General features: G+C 46.1%; 1 protein-coding gene across 2 annotated transcripts; it reads left to right on the top strand.

Moving 5' to 3' along the window:
* Positions 1-1,299: 1,299 nt before the first annotated feature.
* Positions 1,300-22,897, top strand: LOC122944545 (squalene synthase-like). 2 transcript variants are annotated; one of them, XM_044302946.1, is made up of 8 exons: positions 1,300-1,456; positions 5,880-5,977; positions 11,741-11,924; positions 12,824-12,952; positions 13,575-13,766; positions 13,855-14,031; positions 14,222-14,374; positions 21,601-22,897. In XM_044302946.1, the coding sequence occupies exons 1-8, from the start codon at positions 1,358-1,360 to the stop codon at positions 21,811-21,813; spliced, it is 1,245 nt and encodes a 414-aa protein (XP_044158881.1). In that variant the 5' UTR covers positions 1,300-1,357; the 3' UTR covers positions 21,814-22,897. The 2 variants fall into 2 exon arrangements, with proteins under 2 accessions (XP_044158881.1, XP_044158880.1); XM_044302945.1 differs by lacking the exon at positions 1,300-1,456 and having other exon boundaries at positions 5,491-5,977.
* Positions 22,898-23,097: the final 200 nt, after the last annotated feature.

The raw sequence follows: 23,097 nt of genomic DNA, 5'->3' as shown, positions 1-23,097 counted from the left end.
GGGGCATTATACTGAGTGGGGGCACTTCTGGAGGCGTTCTATTTTATGGAGGGGCACTTAGAGGTATTACACTGCATCAGGGGCAAAAGACTGTATCAATATGGTTTGAGGGGCACTAAAGGGGCACCCTTACTATGTATGGGGGGCAGTGGGCGGGATTAGAGGTGTGGCTTTATGTAAAAAAAAATTGCCACGCGCTGACTCCGCTCCGCTGTATTATTATTATTTTTTTTTACAAACATTGTATCTAACTAGAATTAGGAAAATGCTGTGTATTCTATTTTTGGGGGATAAAAATTCACATGTATGACAGTCGTTATATGTAATACTGACTATGCCCCAAGTACATTACGTAACGTGAGGTATTTCTACCTGTGACCTGACATTCTGCCTGCCGGATCCGGAAATCCGTGTGCAAACGGATATCAATTGTAGACGGACCCGGATCCGTCTGACAAATGCATTGAAATTCCGGATCTGTCTCTCCGGTGACATCCGGAAAAAACGGATCCGGTATTTATTTTTTTCGTATTTTTAAAGGTCTGCGCATGCGCAGACCGGGAAACCGGATCCAGTTTTCCAGAACACTTGGTACCGGATCCGGCATTGATACATTTCAATGTGAATTAATGCCGGATATTTTGGCAAGCATTTTGGCAAGTGTTCCGGAATTTTGGCTGGAGAAAATACCGCAGTATTTTCTCCGGCCAAATACCGTAAAAGTGACTTAACTGAAGACATACTGAACGGATTGCTTTCCATTCAGAATGCATTAGGATAAAACTGAAGCGTTTTTTTCCGGTATTGAGCCCTTAGGACGGATCTCAATACCGGAAAAGAACCCTTATTAGGCTATTGGACTAAGTATCTTTGATTCATCCTGGGTCCTATTCAGGGTCTCTTTATGTGTAGTATCAGCATCTGGATATAGTAATACTGCAAGGAATGCTGGGGCTTGTAGTCCAACACCAGTTACACCAGCCTCATCTGACGTCTAACGAACTACAATTCCCAGCATGCCTCAACCCAAAGTGACACAATATCAGACTCTCCGGAGTTTCACTGCAACGAGCTTGCTCCGCCCACATATGCAAAAATGACGTTACGTCATATTTCCACAAAGCCAATAACCTTGTAGCGCGAGGCGTCACCCCAGCAACAGGTTTTCCCTGATTGGTTGGCCTTCTCTGGTACGAGGGTCTTTCCTCCAATCGGACTCGTCAGTCCACTGTGGAGCCGCGCAGCTATTGGTCGGGAATGACAGATGTAGGCGGAGCTAGAGGAGTAGCCTGCTGCCGAGTATAGCGGGACGTGTGTGGATGCTGTAGCCGAGGATCAGTCATCTTACACCGCGGACATGGACTTCCTGAGGTCTCTAGGACACCCGGAGGAGATCTACAACCTGGTCAGGTTCCGGCTGGGCGGCCGTCAGGCTGTGATGTCCAAGCAGGACCGGGTAAGAGCACAGACCTGGAGGAGGCGCCGGTCTAGAGGTTGTCAGCAGTGTCCTACGTCTGATCTCTGTTCTAGCGGTTGTCAGCAGTGTCTTACATCTGTCCTAGAGGTTGTCAGCAGTGTCCTACGTCTGATCTGTGTCCTAGAGGTTGTCAGCAGTGTCCTACGTCTGATCTGTGTCCTAGAGGTTGTCAGCAGTGTCCTAGTCTGATCTCTGTCCTAGAGGTTGTCAGCAGTGTCTGATCTGTGTCCTAGAGGTTGTCAGCAGTGTCTTACCTCTCTCCTAGAGGTTGTCAGCAGTGTCTTACCTCTGTCCTAGAGGTTGTCAGCAGTGTCTTACCTCTGTCCTAGAGGTTGTCAGCAGTGTCTTACCTCTGTCCTAGAGGTTGTCAGCAGTGTCTTACCTCTGTCCTAGAGGTTGTCAGCAGTGTCTTACCTCTGTCCTAGAGGTTGTCAGCAGTGTCTTACCTCTGTCCTAGAGGTTGTCAGCAGTGTCCTACGTCTGATCTGTGTCCTAGAGGTTGTCAGCAGTGTCTGATCTCTGTCCTAGAGGTTGTCAGCAGTGTCTGATCTCTGTCCTAGAAGTTGTCAGCAGTGTCCTAGGTCTGATCTCTGTCCTAGAGGTTGTCAGCAGTGTCTGATCTCTGTCCTAGAGGTTGTCAGCAGTGTATACAGTGATCTGGATACTAAGGGGTATTTTATCAAACCTGGTGTAAAGGAAAACTAGCTTAGTTGCCCATAGCAACCAATCACTTCCACCTTTCATTTTCCAAAGTAGCCTGAAAAATGATAAGTGGAATCTGGTTGCTATGGGTAACTAAGGCCCCATTCACACTTGCGTTGTGAGGATCCGGCAGGCAGTTCCGTTGCCGGAAATGCCTGCCGGATCTGGAAATCCGTATGCAAACGTACACATTGAAATACCAGAACCGTCTCTCCGGTGTCATCTGGAAAAAACAGATCCGGTGTTTATTTTTTTCACATTTTTAAAGGTCTGCGCATGCAGCGGTATTTTCTCCGGCCAAATACCGTAAAAGGATTGCTCTCCATTCAGAATGCATTACGATAAAACTGATGCGTTTTTTTTTCCGGTATTGAGCCCCTAGGACGGAACTTACTACCGGAAAAGTATAATGCGAGTGTGAAAGTACCCTAAGCTGGTTCTACTTTACACCAGTTCTGATAAATCTCCCTACAGCATAAACTGTGTAATAGGATGTGACTTAGGATCAGTACAGGATAAGTAATGTATGTACACAGTGACTGCACCAGCAGAATAGTGAGTGCAGCTCTGGAGTATAATACAGGATGTAACTCAGGATCAGTACAGGATAAGTAATGTAATGTATGTACACAGTGACTGCACCAGCAGAATAGTGAGTGCAGCTCTGGAGTATAATACAGGATGTAACTCAGGATCAGTACAGGATAAGTAATGTATGTTCACAGTGACTCCACCAGCAGAATAGTGAGTGCAGCTCTGGAGTATAATGCAGGATGTGACTCAGGATCAGTGCTAGATATAGTACTTGGGGTTCACATTGTGTTTTATGTGTCCATTTGATGTATACATTGGAAAAAAGGGATACAGAAGCGCGGCACACTACTTACTCTTTTGTATCCTGCACGGTATACTTTTTTTTTCTCAATGGAACTCTATGGCGTCCGTTTAATGTATATGTTTTCTTGTATAATGAATGAGAAAACATGATGTGAATCCTGCCTCCGATCAGTTTTTTTTGTTTCAGTAGTGTTTCTGCTTCGTTCTGTTTTACTGCCGTTCTGTTTTTGCGTATCACAAACGGAAACATACAATAATGTTTAAAGAGTACGTACATCAAAAAAAATGGGCTGGGCATAACATTTTCAATAGATGGTATAATAACGAATGCCAGCTTCTGCTCGGACCTCAAGGGCACGGATGGTGCAGGACTGCACTCCCACAGCGATAAATGTAAGCGATTTCCAGCCACCGAAAGGTAAATACGAAACGGGCCTCACATCTACTGACGCGTTTCGGGTACACGCTTGTAGCACCCTTAATCATAGAGTCACTAGATGACTACACCAGTCAGGTTTTATGGTGGAAAGGGTTCCACAAAAACGGAACGGATACGGAAGACATACGGATACGTTCCGTATGCATTCTGTTTTTTTTTAACAGAATTATTGACTCGAATGGAGCCACGGAACGTGATTTGCGGGCAATAATAGGACATGTTCTATCTTTGAACGGAAATACGGAAACGGAATGCATCTGTATGTCTTCCATATCTGTTCCGTTTTTGCAAAACCATCTATTGAAAATTTTATGCCCAACCCAATTTTTTAATGTACTTACTGTTTAAACATTATTGTACTCTTCCGTTTGCGATCCACAAAAAAAAAAGGATCACAAACAGAGCGGCAAAACAAAAAGGAAACACTACTGACGCAAAAAAAAAAAAAACGGATCAGTTTAAAATAGACCGCAAAGCCATACGGTCGTGTGTAAGAGGCCTTATGCTGTGCTATCCTGTCAGAGGAGCGGAGGCCAGAACGGGATCGCACGCTGCGAGTTTATCACATTCAGCTTGCTCCTGTGTGCCCGGCCCGAGACGGTAAAAATTGGAAGAAGGGTTTAAAAAATATAAAAAAAGAAGAAAAAAAAATTGCAATCACCCCATTCCCCCAAAAATCAGTCATCGCTGCATCTGAAAATATCCAAACTATCAAAATCTAAACATATTTGTCCCACACAGTGAAGACTGTAAGGCCCTGTTCACACCCCGCTCGCAGGAAGCTGAGATATAAGGAGCTTTTTGTCAGGTCCTGACATGGAGGAGGCGCTGTAGTCTTTGGTGAGGTCCTTCCCCTAATATCAGCTCTGGAGCCAAACCTCCTACTCCCAGCATGCTGTAAGAGCCACAGGATGCCAGAGCCTGCTGGGAGTAGTCATTGCACAGCAGCTGGAGAGCAGTGATTAGGTTAATTAGGGAATGGACGTCTCCAGTGAGCGCCGTGAGGTAGATTTATACAAAGGACCCTAGCAACCAATCAGATTCCACCTTTCATTTTACAGCTCCTTTGGAAAATGAAAGGTGGAATCTGATTGGTTGCTATGGGCAACTGAGCCAGTTATGCTTTACACCAGTTTGGATAACTCTCTCCCCCTCAGAGTTTCGTCCACGTCATAGGACACCTAGGGGCACATTTACTAAAGTGTTCGCACCTGTTTGTAGTCTTAAAAATGCTGTTTTAGGCCTCATGTACGCGACCGTTGTTTTGGTCCACATCCGAGCCGGCTTGGATGCGGACCCATTCATTTCAATGGGGCCGCAAAAGATGCGGCCAGCACTCTGTGTGCTGTCCGCATCCGTTGCTCTGTTCCGTGGTCAGCAAAAAAAATATAACCTGTCCTATCCATGTCTGTTTTGCGGACAAGAATAGGCAGCTATACTAATGGCTGTCTGTGCCATTTCGCAAATTGTGGAACGCACACGGACCGCAAACGCACAACGGTCGTGTGAATGAGGCTCTACAGAAATATTTTATCATTGTCCGCAAAACTGACATGTTCTATTCTTTTGCGTGGCCGTGGAAAGGACTTACCGATGCGGATTGCACAAGCGATTTTTTTTTTTTATTTTTTTTTTGCCTGTTTTTACAGGTGAAACTCAGTGGGGGTCATTTACTAAGACTGGCTTTTTCGCATGTCTTGGATTCCCCCTACTCTGCCGTAAGATCTGGCTAATTAATGGCGGGAGTAGTTTTTTGCCATCATTTACGCCATTTATGTTAGTAAATTCGCCCGCGTCCAAGTGTCGAACACACTGGAAAACCGGCTAAATATTGAGTGAGTGCGGACTTTACTAGCTGGCTCCCAACCACCAGCACGAGATTATAATAATCCAGTCTGCCAGTACATTCCATTCATGTGTGCTGTCACTTTAAAAACATTTTTTTTTTGGGAGAGGTGGAAAGGGTTAACACTGAGGCCTCTAGGACCCGCCCTCTGAACTAGACCATGAAAACATTGCAGAAGTGGGTGGGTGCAGCTCTGGAGGGTGTGCCGCCTCCTGTTTGTTGTGAGGACCACTTGTGCAGCGTGCGGGGACGCCAGGGTACATGGGCACTCGTCATTCCCTCCGGCGCCAGCTCAGATCGCGTGCCCTTGGGCGCTGTGGACGATCGTCGCTCTCGGCCGGGGAGAAAGTTCCCTCCAAGTTTGGCTCATGGCCAGTGTAAACTGCAAGGTGGCCGTCTCCCTGTTCAAGAGGACGCTGTGCCTGGGCCCTGCGCAGAAGCCTGGCGGTCAGCGCACGCTACTGACCGTCAGCAGGCTGCAGGAGTGGGGTCTGAAGGAGGGCCGCACCGTGCACAAGTGCTTCACCCCCCAAAACCTGGCCGTGTGCAAACTTCACTCTGTTACTCTGCCCCGACAGGAGTCCATGAGCGACAGCCTGCAGACCTGCTACAAGTACCTGAACCAGACCAGCAGGAGCTTCGCCGCCGTCATCCAAGCCCTGGACGGAGAGCTGCGGTGGGTGAGATCTCCGCTATTCTGTACCGATTGGGGTGGGGGTGTTTATTGATGTTTTTTTATATACTAAAATTCCTTTTAATCTAGCAGGAATGATCAATTATCCTGGATTATAATTAGTGTTGAGAGAACTTGCGTTTTTTAAGTTCTGCGTCCAAAGTTCGGGTTATCGAAGAATCCCGTTATGGTCCGTGGTAGCGGAAACCGTCACGGGATTCTTCGATAACCCGAACTTTGGACGCAGAACTTAAAAACACAAGTTCGCTCAACACTAATTAGTTCGCAGTCAAATTCCTTTAATCCGGCATGGAGTATCAAATACTCTGGATTATTGGTTGGTCCAAAAATTTTTTTTACTGTTAAAGTAAAATTCCTCTAAACGCTCATAAATGAGGATGGATTATGAAATATTCTGGATTATTGGACATCAAATAAACCGCTTTTATTCTCAAAATCCCAATAGTAAGGGCTCATGCACACGAGCGTATTTTCTTTCCGTGTTTTTTTTTTTTCTTTTTTTTGCGGACCATATGAGGAACCATTCATTTAAAAACGGAAGGTACTCTGTGTGCATCCTATTTTTTTGCAGAAACGGAACATATCCTATTATTGTCCGCTTTACGGACAAGGATAGTACTGTTCTATTAGGGGCCAGCTGTCCTGTTCTGCTGGGTATAGAATTTTCAATAGATGGTTCCGCAAAAACGGAACTGATACGGAAGACATACAGATGCATTTCCGTATGTGTTCAATTTTTTTTTTGCGGACCCATTGACTTAAATGGAGCCACGGAACGTGATTTGCGGGCAATAATAGGACATGTTCTATCTTTCAACGGAACGGAAATACAGAAACAGAATGCATACGGAGTACATTACTCTTTCAGTTTTTTTTCGGAACCTTTGAAATGAATGGTTCCATATACGGAACGCAAAAAACGGGGGGGGGGACGGACGGTTGTGTGCAGGAGGCCTTAGGCCTAGTTCACACGATAGTTTTTTTGCGAGGGTACGGGCTGTTTTTTTGTGTTCCATATACGGTCCGTATACGAAACCATTCATTTCAATAGTTCCGCATTAAAAACTGAATTTGTTCCGTAAGCATTCTGTTTCCGTATTTCTATTTTTCCGTTCCGTTGAAAGATAGAACATGTCCTATTATTGCCCGCAAATCACGTTCCGTGGCTCCATTCAAGTCAATGGGACTGCAAAAAAAAACGGAACACATACGGAAATGCATTCGTATGTCTTCTGTATCCGTTCCGTTTTTTTTTGCAGTCCCATTGACTTAAATGGAGCCACGGAACGTGATTTGCGGGCAATAATAGGACATGTTCTATCTTTCAACGGAACGGAAATACAGAAACAGAATGCATACGGAGTACATTACTCTTTCAGTTTTTTTTCGGAACCTTTGAAATGAATGGTTCCATATACGGAACGCAAAAAACGGGGGGGGGGGGGGGGACGGTTGTGTGCAGGAGGCCTTAGGCTGGGTTCACACCTGAGCGTTTTACAGCGCGTTCCTACGCGCTGTAAAACGCTCAACAAGGAGAAACCAATGATTCCCTATGGGAATGGTTCACACTTGGGCGTTTTACAGCGCGTACGATCGCGCTGTAAAACGCCCGACGCTCCAAAAAGTACATGAGCGACTTTTGGGGCGTTTGTGGCCATAGGACACTGTAGTGAATCACACAAACGCGCGTCAAACGCGCGTTTACTATTACAAAAACGCGCATAAAAATGCGCGTCAAAAACGCGCGTAAAACGCGCGTTTGCGCAACGCTCAAGTGTGAACCCAGCCTGAGGCCTAGTTCACACGATAGTTTTTTTGCGAGGGTACGGGCTGTTTTTTTGTGTTCCATATACGGTCCGTATACGAAACCATTCATTTCAATAGTTCCGCATTAAAAACTGAATTTGTTCCGTAAGCATTCTGTTTCCGTATTTCTATTTTTCCGTTCCGTTGAAAGATAGAACATGTCCTATTATTGCCCGCAAATCACGTTCCGTGGCTCCATTCAAGTCAATGGGACTGCAAAAAAAAACACATACAGAAATGCATTCGTATGTCTTCTGTATCCGTTCGGTTTTTGCGGAACCATCTATTGAAAATTATATGCCCAGCCCAATTTTTTTCTATGTAATTAATGTATACTGTATATGTCATACTGAAAAACGGAACGGAAACACAACGGAACTCAAAAACGGAACAATGGATCCTTGAAAAACGGACCGCAAAAAACTATAAAAGCCATACGTTCGTGTGAACTAAGCCTTAGGTCTCCTGCACATTAATGTATTTTCTTTCCATGTACGTTCCGTTTTTTTTTTTTTTTGCGAGGTTTTCTATTAGGGGCCAGCTGTTTCGTTCTGCAAAATACGGAATGCACACGGACGTCATCCGTATTTTTTGCGGACCGCAAAATGCATACAGTCGTGTGCATGAGGCCTTACGAAAATTGCCGAGAATTTCAGTGCAGAATCTGCAACAGAATCTTTTAGATCCCTAACGTGTGAACAGAGCCGTACAGTAAATGACTGATGTGTCTTTGCCGCAGATCCAAGGTCATAGGAAGAGCAGGCGGTGTTATTCCCAAACCATTGCAGAGGGGTTCTCCCGGAGTGACAATAAAGTTTATTGAAATGAACACTGTCTCCCCTTCACACTTAGCAATGTATTCCATGCACATACCTCCCAACTTTTTGGATGTTCAAAGAGGGACACTTATGTGTGAAAGATCCGTTTTCCTGCATGTCTATGCACTCCTCTGGATAGATCATCAGCTTCTGATCGGCGGGGGTCCGCGCTATCAAAGTGCTATCAAAGTGCAGAAGCCCTTTAAATAATGAAATAATATAAAAAAACAGGCTCTAATATACAGAGAAACACTTTCTGGGTCAATAATGTAAATGAAATAATGCAAATCTATGCCTCAGATCAAAAAGAGGGACACTTGGGAGGTCTGCATGCAGGCCGGGCCTGAAGACATAGGCCTCAGGGGTGTATTTAGCAGGACACCGGTATGGTAGGGGGGGGCCCCACTGCAGATTCCTCACTGGGGCCCAGGTGCCTCCAGTCACAGCTATAAACACACCAGCTGTAGAGCCAAGGCAATGCAAGGAAACTACAACTCCCAGCATGCCTGTGGTCAGCCTGCTGATCTACAGCTGTCACATCAATAAACTTTATTAGTCATTGAGAAGCCTGTAATGTGTACACAGGACCCCCTTCCATCCAGGGCTCAGGGTGAAGTGTTGACATGTCTGCCCGGGCACATGAGGTACGCTCCCTTGGTCACATGCCTGGTGCCCCTGGTATGTGGGCAGCATTATGGGGGGAGGGGAGAGGTGAAGGGTCCAGCACCTCTGTAATATCATGTGACTGGCGGAGAACCCCAGGTGCGTAGCTGGCATCATCTTGGAATATCGCAGTATTCAGCATGGCCAGCGCTGTGCCAGGACACCTAGGGCCTGTGGGTATTCGGGGCCCAGATGTCTAGGGCAAGGCCAGTCCTGAAAACTGTATACACAGGACACCGGACTGCTTGTGTCGTCCTGGTGAGTAAGGAATTTGGAAGAATCACAGCCCCCCCCCCCAGTGCGAATGGCCTGGAATTTTCTATGCATTCGTAGTTGAGTCTTTTATAAAATGTGCCCTGATTTCCATGCTGGTTTAATATTAGGGGAGAGGTCACGGCGCCATCAGTGTGATTTGCAGGGTGCCTTGTGTTTACATGCTGGTGCACACCCCCTGCATAGCTGGGGGAGGGGGAGTTATTTTGCAGTGACATTTCTGTATGTTCTGTGCTGGGACTGTAGGTTACACTTGACACTGCTACACAAGCGCCCAACAGCTGCTGTGCTCCCCCAGCTGATCAGCCACTATATGTAGTGTCCAAGGCCCCAACCACAGACCTTCCCTGACCAGTAGTGAAGTCCACTCACGGGGAGAATGGGATGGGAAGTTTCTGAAAATTGTCAGACCTGAAATGGAAAAGATACGACCTTGAGACGCCCCCTGCTGTCAAAGTGTTAAATTATTTTGAGAAATTTCTTAAAGGAACCGGTCACGTACTTTTGCTGTATGAAGCCGATGGCAATGCTGTGTAATGTGATTAAAACTGTACTTCTGTCTGGGTTAGCGATCTTTCAAAACGACAGAAAAAAACTTTGTTTGGCATGCAAATTATGTGCAAAGTGCCCAGTGGGGTGTCACCAATGGTTCAAGGAGCCCCAGGCCTCCCCTCCCCGGAGCCCGAGGACTCCCCTCCAACACAAGATATATTTTCATTCATACAGTGAGAAACCGCTAACTATAGCCATGGTCAGGGCTGTACACAGGGCAGGGGGGCACCCTTACCTGTCCATAAAAATGCGATGTGCCCAACACTTGCACTCCATTGTTATGACTGCCGTGTGACATTAAGAGGCAGCAGACTTCATGAATGCCTAAAATCATGCAGCCCAGGCCTTGCATGACCAGGAGGTCATTGACCTGACACACGGATAGCACATACAGTAGAATGCCCCGTGTGTGATTTGGAGATTCTGTGCAGTCCTCCCCTCCGGGCCCCCGCTGCTTTCTCAGGCTTCCTGCCAGTGATTTAGGAGCCACATAAGCTTTATATCCAAATTCCAATGCCACGTTGTGGTGGAAGGAAACGCTGCATTCACCTTGTGATCTTATCCACTTAATCCCAACTTTCTATCTCCACCTCCAAATCCTACAGATCGCTCATTTATAAAACTTGAAAGGCAAGTGTTTTCCTACAGCTCCCCCACAGGAGAAATTAGGCATTACATGGTGCCTAGTCATAACAATGGAGCGTCTGTGTATTGCAGGACAGAACAGGTTCTCCACTCTCACGCTCTTTGTAACCACTATCTCAATAGATGAGGATCCTGACTTGGGTGACGGTCATTAACTGGCTGGGGAAGCATGCTCGGCCAAGCTGAGCATGCACGTGAAAGGTGGTCGGGGGAGATGGCTTATCCAGCATGAGGCCGCCAATAGCTGTTGATCAAATAGTTGTTCAGCTGGCTGCTTTCTCCCGACCCCCATCATGCACGTACACACTTGGCCTGGCCCAGCATGCATGTGTCCTGAACCAAGAGAGGGCAGATAGCCGCTGCCTCTTTTTTCCCTCAGGAACAAAAGGATCAGGTTTGTTGAAATCTAACTGCCCAGTCCTCATCTCCTCTGATATCTGCCGTCAGGGGGAGAGTCGGGAGACTCCCATATATGTTGGATGGAATGGCGCAGAGCAGACATCTACGTTTTCCCGTCCAGTAAAAAAACTAAACGCAAAATAGAGAGAACGCGTACGCTTTTGGTATATGTATTTTCTATAGAGACCTACGTATTTACTTAAACGCGCAATTTTTTTTTTACGTTTCTCAGTACAGACAGGTAGGTCTAATAGATAATTAAAAGCGTGGTGTGAAAGAGGCCAAATGGAAAACTTTTTGGCGCCGGTAACAAAGTTGGTAAATCTCCTTACTGGCAGGACTTTACAGCATGTGGGGGATGGGGATTATTCACCGCTCATTAGGCAGTAAGACAACTTCATAGTAGATCAGTCGAGGGCACATTGGCAGCGCCCATGCCAGCCGGTTAGATATGCGGGGGTCATTGGATGAGCGCAGGCCATTTAAAGGGGGCGTTCACCTCCGGCTGTAGCATCAGCTCATCTGTCTGTACTTGCAGAAGTGACAGCATGGAGCCCACAGAGTACTGACTGCTAATTTCTTCATGTAGACATGCCGTGTGTATCTTCTATCTGGTGCTTCGAGCTCTGGACACCGTGGAGGACGACATGACCATCAATCTGGAGACCAAAATCCCCATGTTACATAACTTCCACACGTACCTGTACCAGGCGGACTGGAGGTTTACGGAGAGCAAGGAGAAGGATCGGCAAGTTCTGGAGGACTTCCCCACGGTAAGGCGGACTGATGTGGGGTAGAGGGGTCAGAGGCAGGTCTTGTGTGGTATCTGGGGCTCCTGGAAAGATTTGCATCTATCAACCTGCATGTAGATAGCTGACAAGAGGGGGGAGGGGGGGGGGGGGGGAAGACCACCTATTATGTTATGGAAACGGAATGTGATAGTGCTCAAATAATAGTGCAAGAACATACCTAGATAATGCCACCATATTGTGTCTATATAATGGTGATTTATAGTAAATAAACAATAGTATATATGTATTATATATTGGCGCCATATAGGGCCTAAATAATAACACTATGGAGTGCTTTTGTAATAGTGCCCACATAATGATACCATACAGTGCCATACAGTATAATACCATCACACTATACCAATATAATGGTGCTATACAGTAACGACATCCATCATACAGTACCTATACAGTATATTGATGCCATATAATGCCAATGTACCACCATGTAGAATGCCTATATAAAACCGCCACACAGTGGGAGGTTAGTAGATTGCAGTTCCCAAATAATGCTGCACTTTAGTCTCTGTATTATGCAGGGCCCACATTATCATGCCTCAGTTTCTAGTACTTGTTGGATTGGGCCATGTAATAGTACTGTCGGTAAGGTAAGTTCTCAGTAAGCTGCCAGAGAGGACGTCTAGAGTAGGTTCTGGTGGCCCAGGACTGTTACCCATCTTGTCTGTGCTGTACCAGCCCCACCTAGGGCTCTATTCACATCATGTCTGAGCCTTCTGCTAGAAGTATGTCAGGCCCTTACATATCGGTGTACAGGTATAGAATGGCATCTGTCCTCCATAGGATCCCATATCAAAAAAAAAGTTTTTATAGCAAAGTATGTTGATTGGTGTCCCTATCTTATTCTGAGCTAACTGTTCTAGATTTCCCTGGAGTTCAGAAACCTGGCGGTGGTTTATCAGAAGGTGATTGTAGACATCTGCCACAAGATGGGGGTGGGCATGGCGGAGTTCTTGGAGAAGCAGGTGGAATCTCTCCTGGATTGGGATAAGGTGAGAGAAGTTTCTTTGAGCCCCTTGAAGGCTATGACTATCTTCACAATCATGATTTTACTCTGCCAGTGCGTCTCAGAATTAACAATTTACTTTGCAGCTTGTCATTTCGTTTATACTGTTCCTGTGTAAGCCTGTATGTTTCCATGGTAACAGACAACAAACAAAAGCTGTGTAGTCTGATCCTGCATCCATACTTTTTTTTTTCCCCTACAGTCCACTACTTTGGTGAACAGATGGAAGAAAGTTGATGTTCATTGTGAGATCTATGTACACATTCCAGGTTTATTTAGGACCCTGAGTGACCCCCTCCCCTGTTTTCAGCGCACCCCTTTTCCTATTATCACTCCCATTTACCTGGAACAAGCAGAAGTTACTTACCTTATCTTATGTGAGCATGCTGGGTCTAGTCCTGGCAATTGGTCTTGGTGATAATCCCTTCCAGCAAAGTGATTGCTGATGGAAGACCTCTCAACATGAATATATATGGGGCCCTCTGGGGACCAGGAGCCCCAATAACCTGTCTGTGTGCATATATTTCTTATTATATATGTCTGTCTGATATCTCTCAAGTTGACTAATACTTGAGTATTAAACCTTGGATTCTCCTGTCTTTGCTCAGTACTGTCACTATGTAGCTGGATTAGTGGGGATTGGTCTGTCACGCCTGTTCTCTGCCTCTGAACTGGAAGACGCCATCGTCGGTGAAGATGCAAGACTCTCAAACTCTATGGGGCTCTTCCTACAGAAAACAAACATCATCCGAGATTATCTGGAGGACCAGCTGGACGGAAGAGAGTTCTGGCCCAGAGAGGTGAGTATAGGCTGATGGGGTGATAGTCCTGGAGTGAGGCATTCATTACTGTGAGCAAAACCATCACTGTCTTATCTGTCCTCTTCAGGTGTGGAGCAAATACGGGAAAAAACTGTCCGACTTTGCCAAGCCAGAGAACATAGTGCCGGCTGTGCAGTGCTTGAATGAACTGGTGACCAATGCTCTGCAGCACGTGCCCGATGTCTTGCTCTACCTGTCCCGGCTGAGGAACCAGAGCGTGTTTAACTTCTGCGCCATCCCACAGGTGAGTGAGGAAGGAGCGGTGAAACAGCTTTACCTGCAACTCCAGTCACATCCAGAGCTGCATGTGATGTATGTCAGGTCACCTCCCATTGATTCTATTTTGAGTTGCATACACATACAGCCATGATTTTGTTCTATTGGGGGGATACTCTTGCTGCTTCTAAACTCATACACCCTCCCTGTGTCCTCAGGTCATGGCTATCTCCACACTGGCCGCCTGTTATAACAACCAGCAGGTGTTTAAGGGAGTGGTGAAGATCCGTAAGGGGCAGGCGGTCACACTGATGATGGACGCCACTAAAATGCAAACGGTCCGAGCTATCATGTACCAGTATGTGAATGAGGTAAGTGGAGTCTTTACTGTATATACCACCACATATGAGGAGCCACACAGAGTGGACATGTAGCAGTGGTATCTAAAGAGCACTTTCCCATGGCTGTAATATCGATGATGGATCCACAGGCTCGGCCATCTAAATCTGATTGGTTAGGGTCAATCAGCAGGAGGAAGCAGCCGTGACCAGCAGTGGCTGTGCCTGGTACTGCAGCTCAGTCCCAACCCATTCTCCAACATCTGCCGTATGTGTACAGCTGATGTCGGACCTTTTAAAGATGGCTTCCGCTGTAAGCGGGCGCCATAACCACCGGGTGCCTGCTACTTTATTCAGCAGACACCCGATGGCAGGCCAATCATGGACTTTCAACCCTTCAGATACTGTGGTCAGTTGTGACCACAGAATCTGAGTGGTCGGTTACTGGGAGGGCTCCGCCCCCAGAGCCCCACTGGCTCCCCCATGCCGAGATCTTGGGAGCCCTTTGATTGCTATGACGGCTTTGGGTCTTCTGAAGAATCCCAGGCTTGCCGTAGAGAAGTTTTTTTTAAGCCCTGCCTTGCATTCTGTGTGAGAAGCAATTAGATGCATGTGTTAAAGTCCCTAAGAAGAAGACTAAGAATAAGTATAATGAAAAGTCGTGTAAAAAAAAAAAAGAAAAAAGTTTGGACTCCTAGAAGGTCAGGAAAAAACGAACAAAAAGGATGTCACAAACACTCTGCTTCCAGCGCCGAGCTCCCTTCTCCCCCACATCTGGTGCCCACTGGACAGGAATCCCATGCATGTCACTGCTGCTTGCCACATTTCTGCACACGTCACTGGTGAAACCATTGATTGCCTGTTAGTGGTCATGTGCGCACGGAAGGCACATCACTTTTTCAGTCCAGCAGGGCCTGAAATCGGAAGAGAAAGGAGCTCTGAGTTGGATCAGGGATGCTGCTGACAGGTGAGCCCCTGCACCCAGCCTTCATGTATGAGAAGGTGTTGCCAGTCTTGGAGAGCCCTCTTAAGTGAATCAGACTTAGCAGCAGTACCAGGCACCACCAGCACTGTAAATACATCACTCTGCCCGGTACACCATGAAGAGGGTGTGCCCCCATTTTATAGCTTACCCCCACTAATCAGATAGTGATGGCCTATCGTATTATAGTCCAAGAAAACGCCTTAAAAAGTCTTGAATAAGAAGAACCTTTGAGTTGTACACTTTTTGCTTGCTGTGAAAAATTCTTCCAATATGACCCACAGGCTAGGGATTGATGACGATGATGATGATAAATGATGTCTCGAGGCTCGGAGGCAAACACTGTGGGGGTCATTTATTAAGACTAGCATTTTAGGCATCGGTCTTAACTCCTTAAGGACACAGCCATATTTCACCTTAAGGACCAGGCCATTTCTTGTAAATCTGACCAGTGTCACTTTAAGTGGTGATAATTTTAAAACGCTTTGACTTATCCAGGCCATTCTGAGATTTATTTATTTTTTTCCGTCACATATTGTACTTCATGACACTGGTAAAATGAAGTAAAAAAAATATCATTTTTATTTATAAAAAAAATACAAAATTTACCAAAATTTTGGAAAAATTTGCAAATTTCCAAGTTTCCAATTTCTCTACTTCTATAATACATAGTAATACCTCCAAAAATAGTTATTACTTTACATTCCCCATATGTCTACTTCATGTTTGGATCATTTTGGGAATTACATTTTAGTTTTTGGGGACGTTACAGGGTTTAGAAGCAAATCTTGAAATTTTTCAGAAATTTTCAAAAACCCAATTTTAAAGGACCAATTCAGGTCTGGAGTCACTTTGTAAGGCTTACATAATAGAAACCACCCAAAAAATGACCCCATTCTAGATACTACACCCTTCAAGGTATTCAAAACTGATTTTACAAACTTTGTTAACCCTTTAGTTATTGGCAAATGGAGATGAAATTTGAGAATTTCTATTTTTTGGCAAATTTTCCATTTAAATCAATTTTTTGCAGTAACAAAGCAAGGGTTAACAGCCAAACAAAATGGTATATTTATTGCCCAGATTCTGTAATTTGCAGAAACAGCCCATATGTGGCCATTAACTACTGTACGGGCACACGGTAGGGCGTAGAGGGAAAGGTGCGGCGTGTGGTTTTTGGAAGGCAGATTTTGCTGGACTGGTTTATTTACACCATGTCCCATTTGAAGCCCCTCTGATGCACCCCTAGAGTAGAAACTCCATAAACGTGACCCCATTTTGGAAACTAGGGGATAAGGTGGCTGTTTTGTTGGGACTATTTTTAGGGTACATATGATTTTTGCTTGCTCTATATTACATTTTTGTGAGGCAAGGTTACCAAAAATAGAAATTCTGAAATTTAATCTCCATTTGCCATAAACTGTTGAGGAACACCTAACTGGTTAATAAAGTTTTTTAAAATCCGTTTTGAATACCTTGAGGGGTGTAGTTTCTTAGATGGGGTCGCTTTTATGGAGTTTCTACTCTAGGGGTGCATCAGGGGGCTTCAAATGGGACATGGTGTCAAAAAAAGGCCATCAAAATCTGCCTTCCAGAAACCATACGGCGTTCCTTTCCTTCTGTGCCCTGCCGTTTGGTCCTACAGTTTACGACCACATATGGGGTGTTTCTGTAAACTGCAGAATCGGGGTAATAAATTTTGAGTTTTGTTTGGCTGTTAACCCTTGCTTTGTTACTGGGAAAAAAAACAGCTTAAAATAGAAAATTTGCCCAAAAATTTCTGTTTTGGCACCGTTTTTATTCAATTTTTATGACCGTGTTAATCTGAGGGGTTAGGTCATGGGGTATTTTTATAGATTTACAGATTCTTACGGACGTGGCGATACCTAATATGTCTACTTTTTTATTTATTTTTTTATTTTAGTTTTATTTTAGAAAAAGTTTGTGTCTCAAGTTTTTTTATCCGATTGTCAGTGGCTAAATTGGGATATAAATTTAGTACTCCATGGAAGTGTGATACTCCCTGAAGCAACCGTCAATGCAGAGGCCCGGATGATCGGGGCACGTGTCGCACTGAGTAGTGGTGTCCTTCCGTATCCCCCTCCTGTGACACACTCTGCACCTTTTTTGGGTCCGTCACTTCTTTCCAGTATGGGGGACCACACTTGGAAAGTGTTGGCCAGGGACCATCCGGGCGCCTCCACTTCCCGAGGTACTTCGGCCTGCTCTTTCCCGGTCCGAAAAGATCAGGTCCTTGAGGACTGCCTCATAGAACTGGAGGAATGTCCCTGTGTTGCCAGCGCTCCGGTACAGCACAAAAGAGTTGTACATGGCAATCTACACCAAGTAGACTGCAACTTTTTTGTACCATGCCCGGGTTTTGCGCATGGCGTTATATGGCTTGAGGACTTGATCCGATAGATCAACTCCTCCCATATACCGATTGTAGTCGACGATACAATCGGGCTTGAGGACCGTTGCCGCAGTACCTTGGACAGAGATTATGCCGTTACCGTGAATTGTGGACAGTACAAGGACATCCCTCTTGTCCTTATATCTGACCAGCAACAGGTTTCCAGTGGTAAGGGCACGGGTCTCACCCCTGGGGATAGGTACCTGGAGGGAGTGGGTAGGGAGGCCGCGTTGATTTTTCTGCACGGTCCCACAAGCGGACGTGGATCTGGCGGCAAGGGACCTGAACAAGGGAATGCTGGTATAAAAGTTATCCACGTACAAGTGGTAACCATTATCTAGCAGTGGGTGCATAAGGTCCCACACGAGTTTCCCGGTAACACCCAGAGTGGGGGGACATTCTGGGGTTTGAATACGGGAATCTCGCCCCTCGTACACACGAAACTTGTAAGTGTACCCTGAGGTACTCTCACAAAGTTTGTACAGCTTCACGCCATACCTCGCCCGCTTGGAGGGCACATACTGGTGGAAAAGGAGTCTCTCCTTGAAAGCAATGAGAGACTAATCAACTGCGACCTCCCCTCCAGGTACATAGGCCATAGGCCTGTACAAATTTGGCCCCAAAGTCATCGATGAGCGGCCTGATTTTGTACAGGCGGTCATAGGCAGGATCGGCGGGGGGAGGGGGGGGGGACATGCTGCATTATCTGCATAATGCAGGCATTTCCGGATGGCCTCAAACCTGGTATGTGTCATGGCCGTACTGTAAAGTGGGGTCTGGTAGAGGACGTCCCCACTCCAGTAATGCCTGACACTAGGTTTCTTGACTAGGCCCATGTGCAGCACGAGGCCCCAAAACGTCCTCATCTCGGCTGCACTGACCCGAGTCCAGCCACCGGCCCTAGCCAAAAAGGAGCCCGGGTGTTGAGCAATGAACTGCTGGTCGTACAGGTTTGTTTGCTTCACCATTACAAAGTGGTCACTAAAAAAAGACTAAAGTAGTCGTATTCAGTGAAGCCCACTGTGGAAATCTGGATTCCTGGTTGGCCTACAAAATCAGGAATCGCAGGCTCAAAATGCTCTGGGGTACACCAGACAAGTTCATCGGTAGGGGGCTCTCAGGTGGACTTATCTGGTGGGCCGGAAAACTAGTAGGAGCCCCAGAGCCGCTCGTATTAGGGTGGGCCACAGGGTCCCTAGCATGGCGGTCCACTTGCTTCGCCTGGCGGCGTCTCCGCTGCCTTGGGGGCTCATCATCATCACTAGATGATGAGGAGGACGCGGATGACAAAAGGAAAGTGGGGTCATCCTCGTCCTCACTGGGGCTCTCGGACTCGGAGACAAGCTGGGCGTATGCCTCCTCGGCCGAGAACATCCGGCGGGCCATAGGGGGAGTGTGTGTGTGCGCGTGCGTGATAAACTTTTTGGTGTGAGTGTGTGTGTGTGGGGGAACGGGTGTTTGCGAACTTACCCTAAACCTAAACAGACAATGTTTATTTTTTTTTAAAACGAGCTAAAAAAAGGGCAAAAAATTTGGAAATAATTTTTTTCTAAATCGCGCTAACAGTGGCCGGACGCTAAGAGTGTCGGCCACAGTCAGCGTACGCAGGAGAAAAAAAAAACTGCTTGCGCCGAAAAAAAAGTTGTGGCAGGGGGGCAAGCTGCAGCAGTCCCTGGGGGGTGTCTAGGGTCACACAGCTGTGCTGTGGACCCCAGACACCCGATTTAGGGTGATGCAACAAAAATATATATATTTTTTTTCTCACTAACTTTCCCTGAATATCTCTGCCTAACCTAACCTTTCCCTAAATACCTGGGTGCACAGATGGGGGTGCTGGCTCTGAGATCCAATGTGCAGCGCTCCTCTCTCTCTCTCCTCGGCTCTCGGACTGAAAAGGAGGAAGAAAGGAGCGCTGCAGTAATTTAAACTGCCCGCCCCTGCAGCCGACCAATGAGCGGTGATGTCACAGGATTCCCGAATAACCCGGAAACGCAGCAAACCGCAGGTCTGAATTGACTTGCGGTTTGCTGCGATCGCCGACACGGGGGGGGGAAAGGGGGGGGGGTCACAGGACAATGATTTGAGCAGGCACCAGGTTCCGACCGCCGGGGGGCAGTGATCGGAACTATACATGACGTACCGGTACGTCATGTTTCCGTAAGAGGTTAATATCCCCTATAGCTCGCGGTGGATCACCGAAGTTATGAGGAGGCGCCGGCTTCTATATAACTTTGGCGTATCCAGCGTCAGTCTAAATGTAAGACCGCTTCTGATCTGTCTTACACACACCTAAAACACGTGGTCCCATACATTGGAGCCTGTATGGCATCACAACTTTATACTAAGGAGCCATATGAGAATTTTTCAAGTACTGATGTATCGACTTAAGGGCGAATCTGCCAGATAATAACTAATAAAGGTTCATAGGAAGGCTCGTTAGCGATTACCTGGCGGTGTAAAGGTGCCGCCAGTTAACTGATGTTTCATTAGGTAATAGATAATTTGTGCGCACACAGAAATTGTCATTTGCCGACAGCAGATTGTGCTGTGTAAACATGCTGTGCTGCCGGCAAACAACAAGTGTATATGGGAACGAGCGATGTGGAGGAGATCGCTGCATGTAATAGCAGCGGTGTCCTCCTCTGACGAGCGGGCGATTGCAGGGAAGGAACCGTTCTTTCCCGACAGTTGCCTGCTGTATCGTCCCATCTAAAGGGACCTTTAACTACCAGCCGCCAATAGGTGGCGATCAAGTAATTTTCCTTCCTTTTTGTAGAAGAACCATGTTGACAGTTGAAGGACCCTAGAGCTGTCCTCCATAATGCCTGTTGTCTGAGCGTATCTAGATGGCAGTGCATTATAGCTAATGACTATTAACCTGTACAGTACATTTATAGCGTTATTTATGCCATAACATAAAAATAGCAGTTTTTCTGTATTTTTCCCTAAAATAAAAATATTAATTTTTATAAATTAAATGATGGTGAATCTGTACCAAAAATGGCTTCAAACTACAAAACTGTAGTTACAGCCATGATAGCAAAATAGCAAAAACATATACAGCCATGATAGCAAAAATAAATAAATTATGTGTAAAATATTGGGGGAGATTTATCAAAACTAGTGCAAAGGAAAACTGTCTGAGTTACCCATAGCAACCAATCAGATTCCACCTTTCATTTTTCCAAGCTTCTTTGGAAGATGAAAGGTGGAATCTGATTGGTTGCTATGGGCAACTAAGCCAGTTTTCCTTTGCACAAGTTTTGATAAATCTTCTCCTATTGTTCTTAAAGGGGTATTCCAGTTATATCAAGTTATCCTCTATCCACAGTATAGAGGATAACTATTTTATCAGTGACCAATCGCTGTATTCTGCTGTCTCCGTCACATAGAGATGAATGGAGAGGTGGTGCTCATGTTCAAGCTCCTGCTCCATTCATTTAGGGCCCACGGGATAAGGGGCCTTCATTCTTGTGAATGATGGGGGCCCAACGGTCGTACCCTTACCTTTCTAATAGTTCTGCCCTAGCCTGTGGATGGGTGATAACTTGATATAGCTGGAATACCCATTTAAGGGCTTAAATAGCCTAAAATGAGCTCCCTCTAGTGGTGGCTACAAACAGTCAGGATGTTATACTCTTTATCTGTGCAGTGGACTTGGAGCTCTGTATCAGAAAGACATTGGTCTGACCACTACAGAGATATTCTGAGAAATTATCAGTGCAGAATACTTGATGTGAAGATAAAAGGCGGAGGTTCACTTTAGGGGCTGCTTGATCCATAATCAGAAGCTCTGTCACCGTCATGGGTAGCATCGGAGACCACTTTTTATTTTCTTTCTTTTGTTTTTTTCCCCCCCCTCAGATCTACCAGAAGATCCCCCTTACGGACCCCTCCTCAGGACGCACACAGAACATTGTCTCCACCGTCCAGAAATTGAGCTTGTCCAGTGGCCCCCTGGTGTCCCGAAACAGCTTCTCCCCCATTTACCTGTCATGTGCAATGCTTTTGGCCGCCCTCAGCTGGCAGTACCTAAGCACGGTCCAGGCATCGGAGGAGGTGCACACAGGCCAGTGACCTGGGACAGCATATCTACATCAATACAACCCTCCATATGGTAGCGATCATCAACCTGCCCCCCTTGTCTCAGACGATTATGGGACAGGATATTTTAGTTCAGTCATAGTACTTGACGCACATTTATCGGGCATCGTTTGACTTAGACTGATCCTGGACGGCTTGATCCCGGTAGAGCGGATCCTTTCTAGGACTTTTCCATGCTGGGATGAGCCATCAGGATATTTGGAGATCTAGCTGGTGATTTGGAATGGAGGGTCCGTGATCGATATGGTGGCCAGACCTGCTAGAGTGAATATGGATCTCAATCATCTTGTGTACTGGAATCGGGAACATGTCACCAGTTGTTCCACAGCTACTTAGAGGCTACATTGTCTTCTGCCAGAAGTAGTCAGTCTCTGAATTGGGCTGTATGAGGAAAATACAGTCCAAAGGGGCACAGTGACGGGGAGCAGTCCTCCATCAGGGCGCCTGAAAACATAGCCTAACGAATGTGATAATTACCATGGATTCGAGGTCTCTAATTGGGTAACTACAACTCTCAGCATGCTTGGAGTGGTAGTTTCCCAGTTGGTGGATGCCACTGGTCGAGAGTGTGTCAGGATTTCATGATCTGAGTGCGTGGACCATAGTATATCCAGACAACCGTCAAGGTTACGCTTATGGGGTTGCCAGACCCTTGCCCAGTGGAAAAGGTGGACGGGTTCAGTTATATTCCCGGCTGATGTTTTTGTTTCCCTTAAGATAAACGGCGTCAATGGATGTCTCGATGCCACTTTTCTCATCTTAAATTCCTATGTTGTTCAAAGTTTTATGGTCAAAAGCAAAAAAGTCAACCAGGTGATGTTTGTCAACGATAATTCTGAAAATTCTCCATCTCTTAAATGTTCATTTACTGGCTTTTAAAAGGTGGTTGCTGGGGCCGATGGTTCACCATCAGGATACATGCCTGTCAGTGATTGGTCAGAGAGCAGATCTCATTGTGACGTTGACATTCACTGTCACAGGAGGCCATGGCGGGAATGTATTGTGACATTGTTATACAATGTGGTTTAATTTTTATTAAATAAAATTATTAAATGAAGTTGATTTCTGGTATTTTCCGCTCTCTTTTCTTTAGGTGAAAAACTTTTAAAATATAAAGTATTGGCAGTGGCGTAGCGTGGGTTGCCAGCACCCGGGGCAAGCCAAAAATTGCGCCCCCGCGCCTACCCCAGGCACGCCACTTTTAACAGATACTGTAGTAGATCACTAGCAGTCCTATGTAACACCTCAGATAACACA

This window comes from Bufo gargarizans, chromosome 8 (assembly GCF_014858855.1).
Source record: "Bufo gargarizans isolate SCDJY-AF-19 chromosome 8, ASM1485885v1, whole genome shotgun sequence".
Lineage (NCBI taxonomy): Eukaryota > Metazoa > Chordata > Amphibia > Anura > Bufonidae > Bufo > Bufo gargarizans.
The sequence above is the reverse complement of the archived record's forward strand: the minus strand, read 5'-3'. Positions and strand labels throughout refer to the sequence as shown.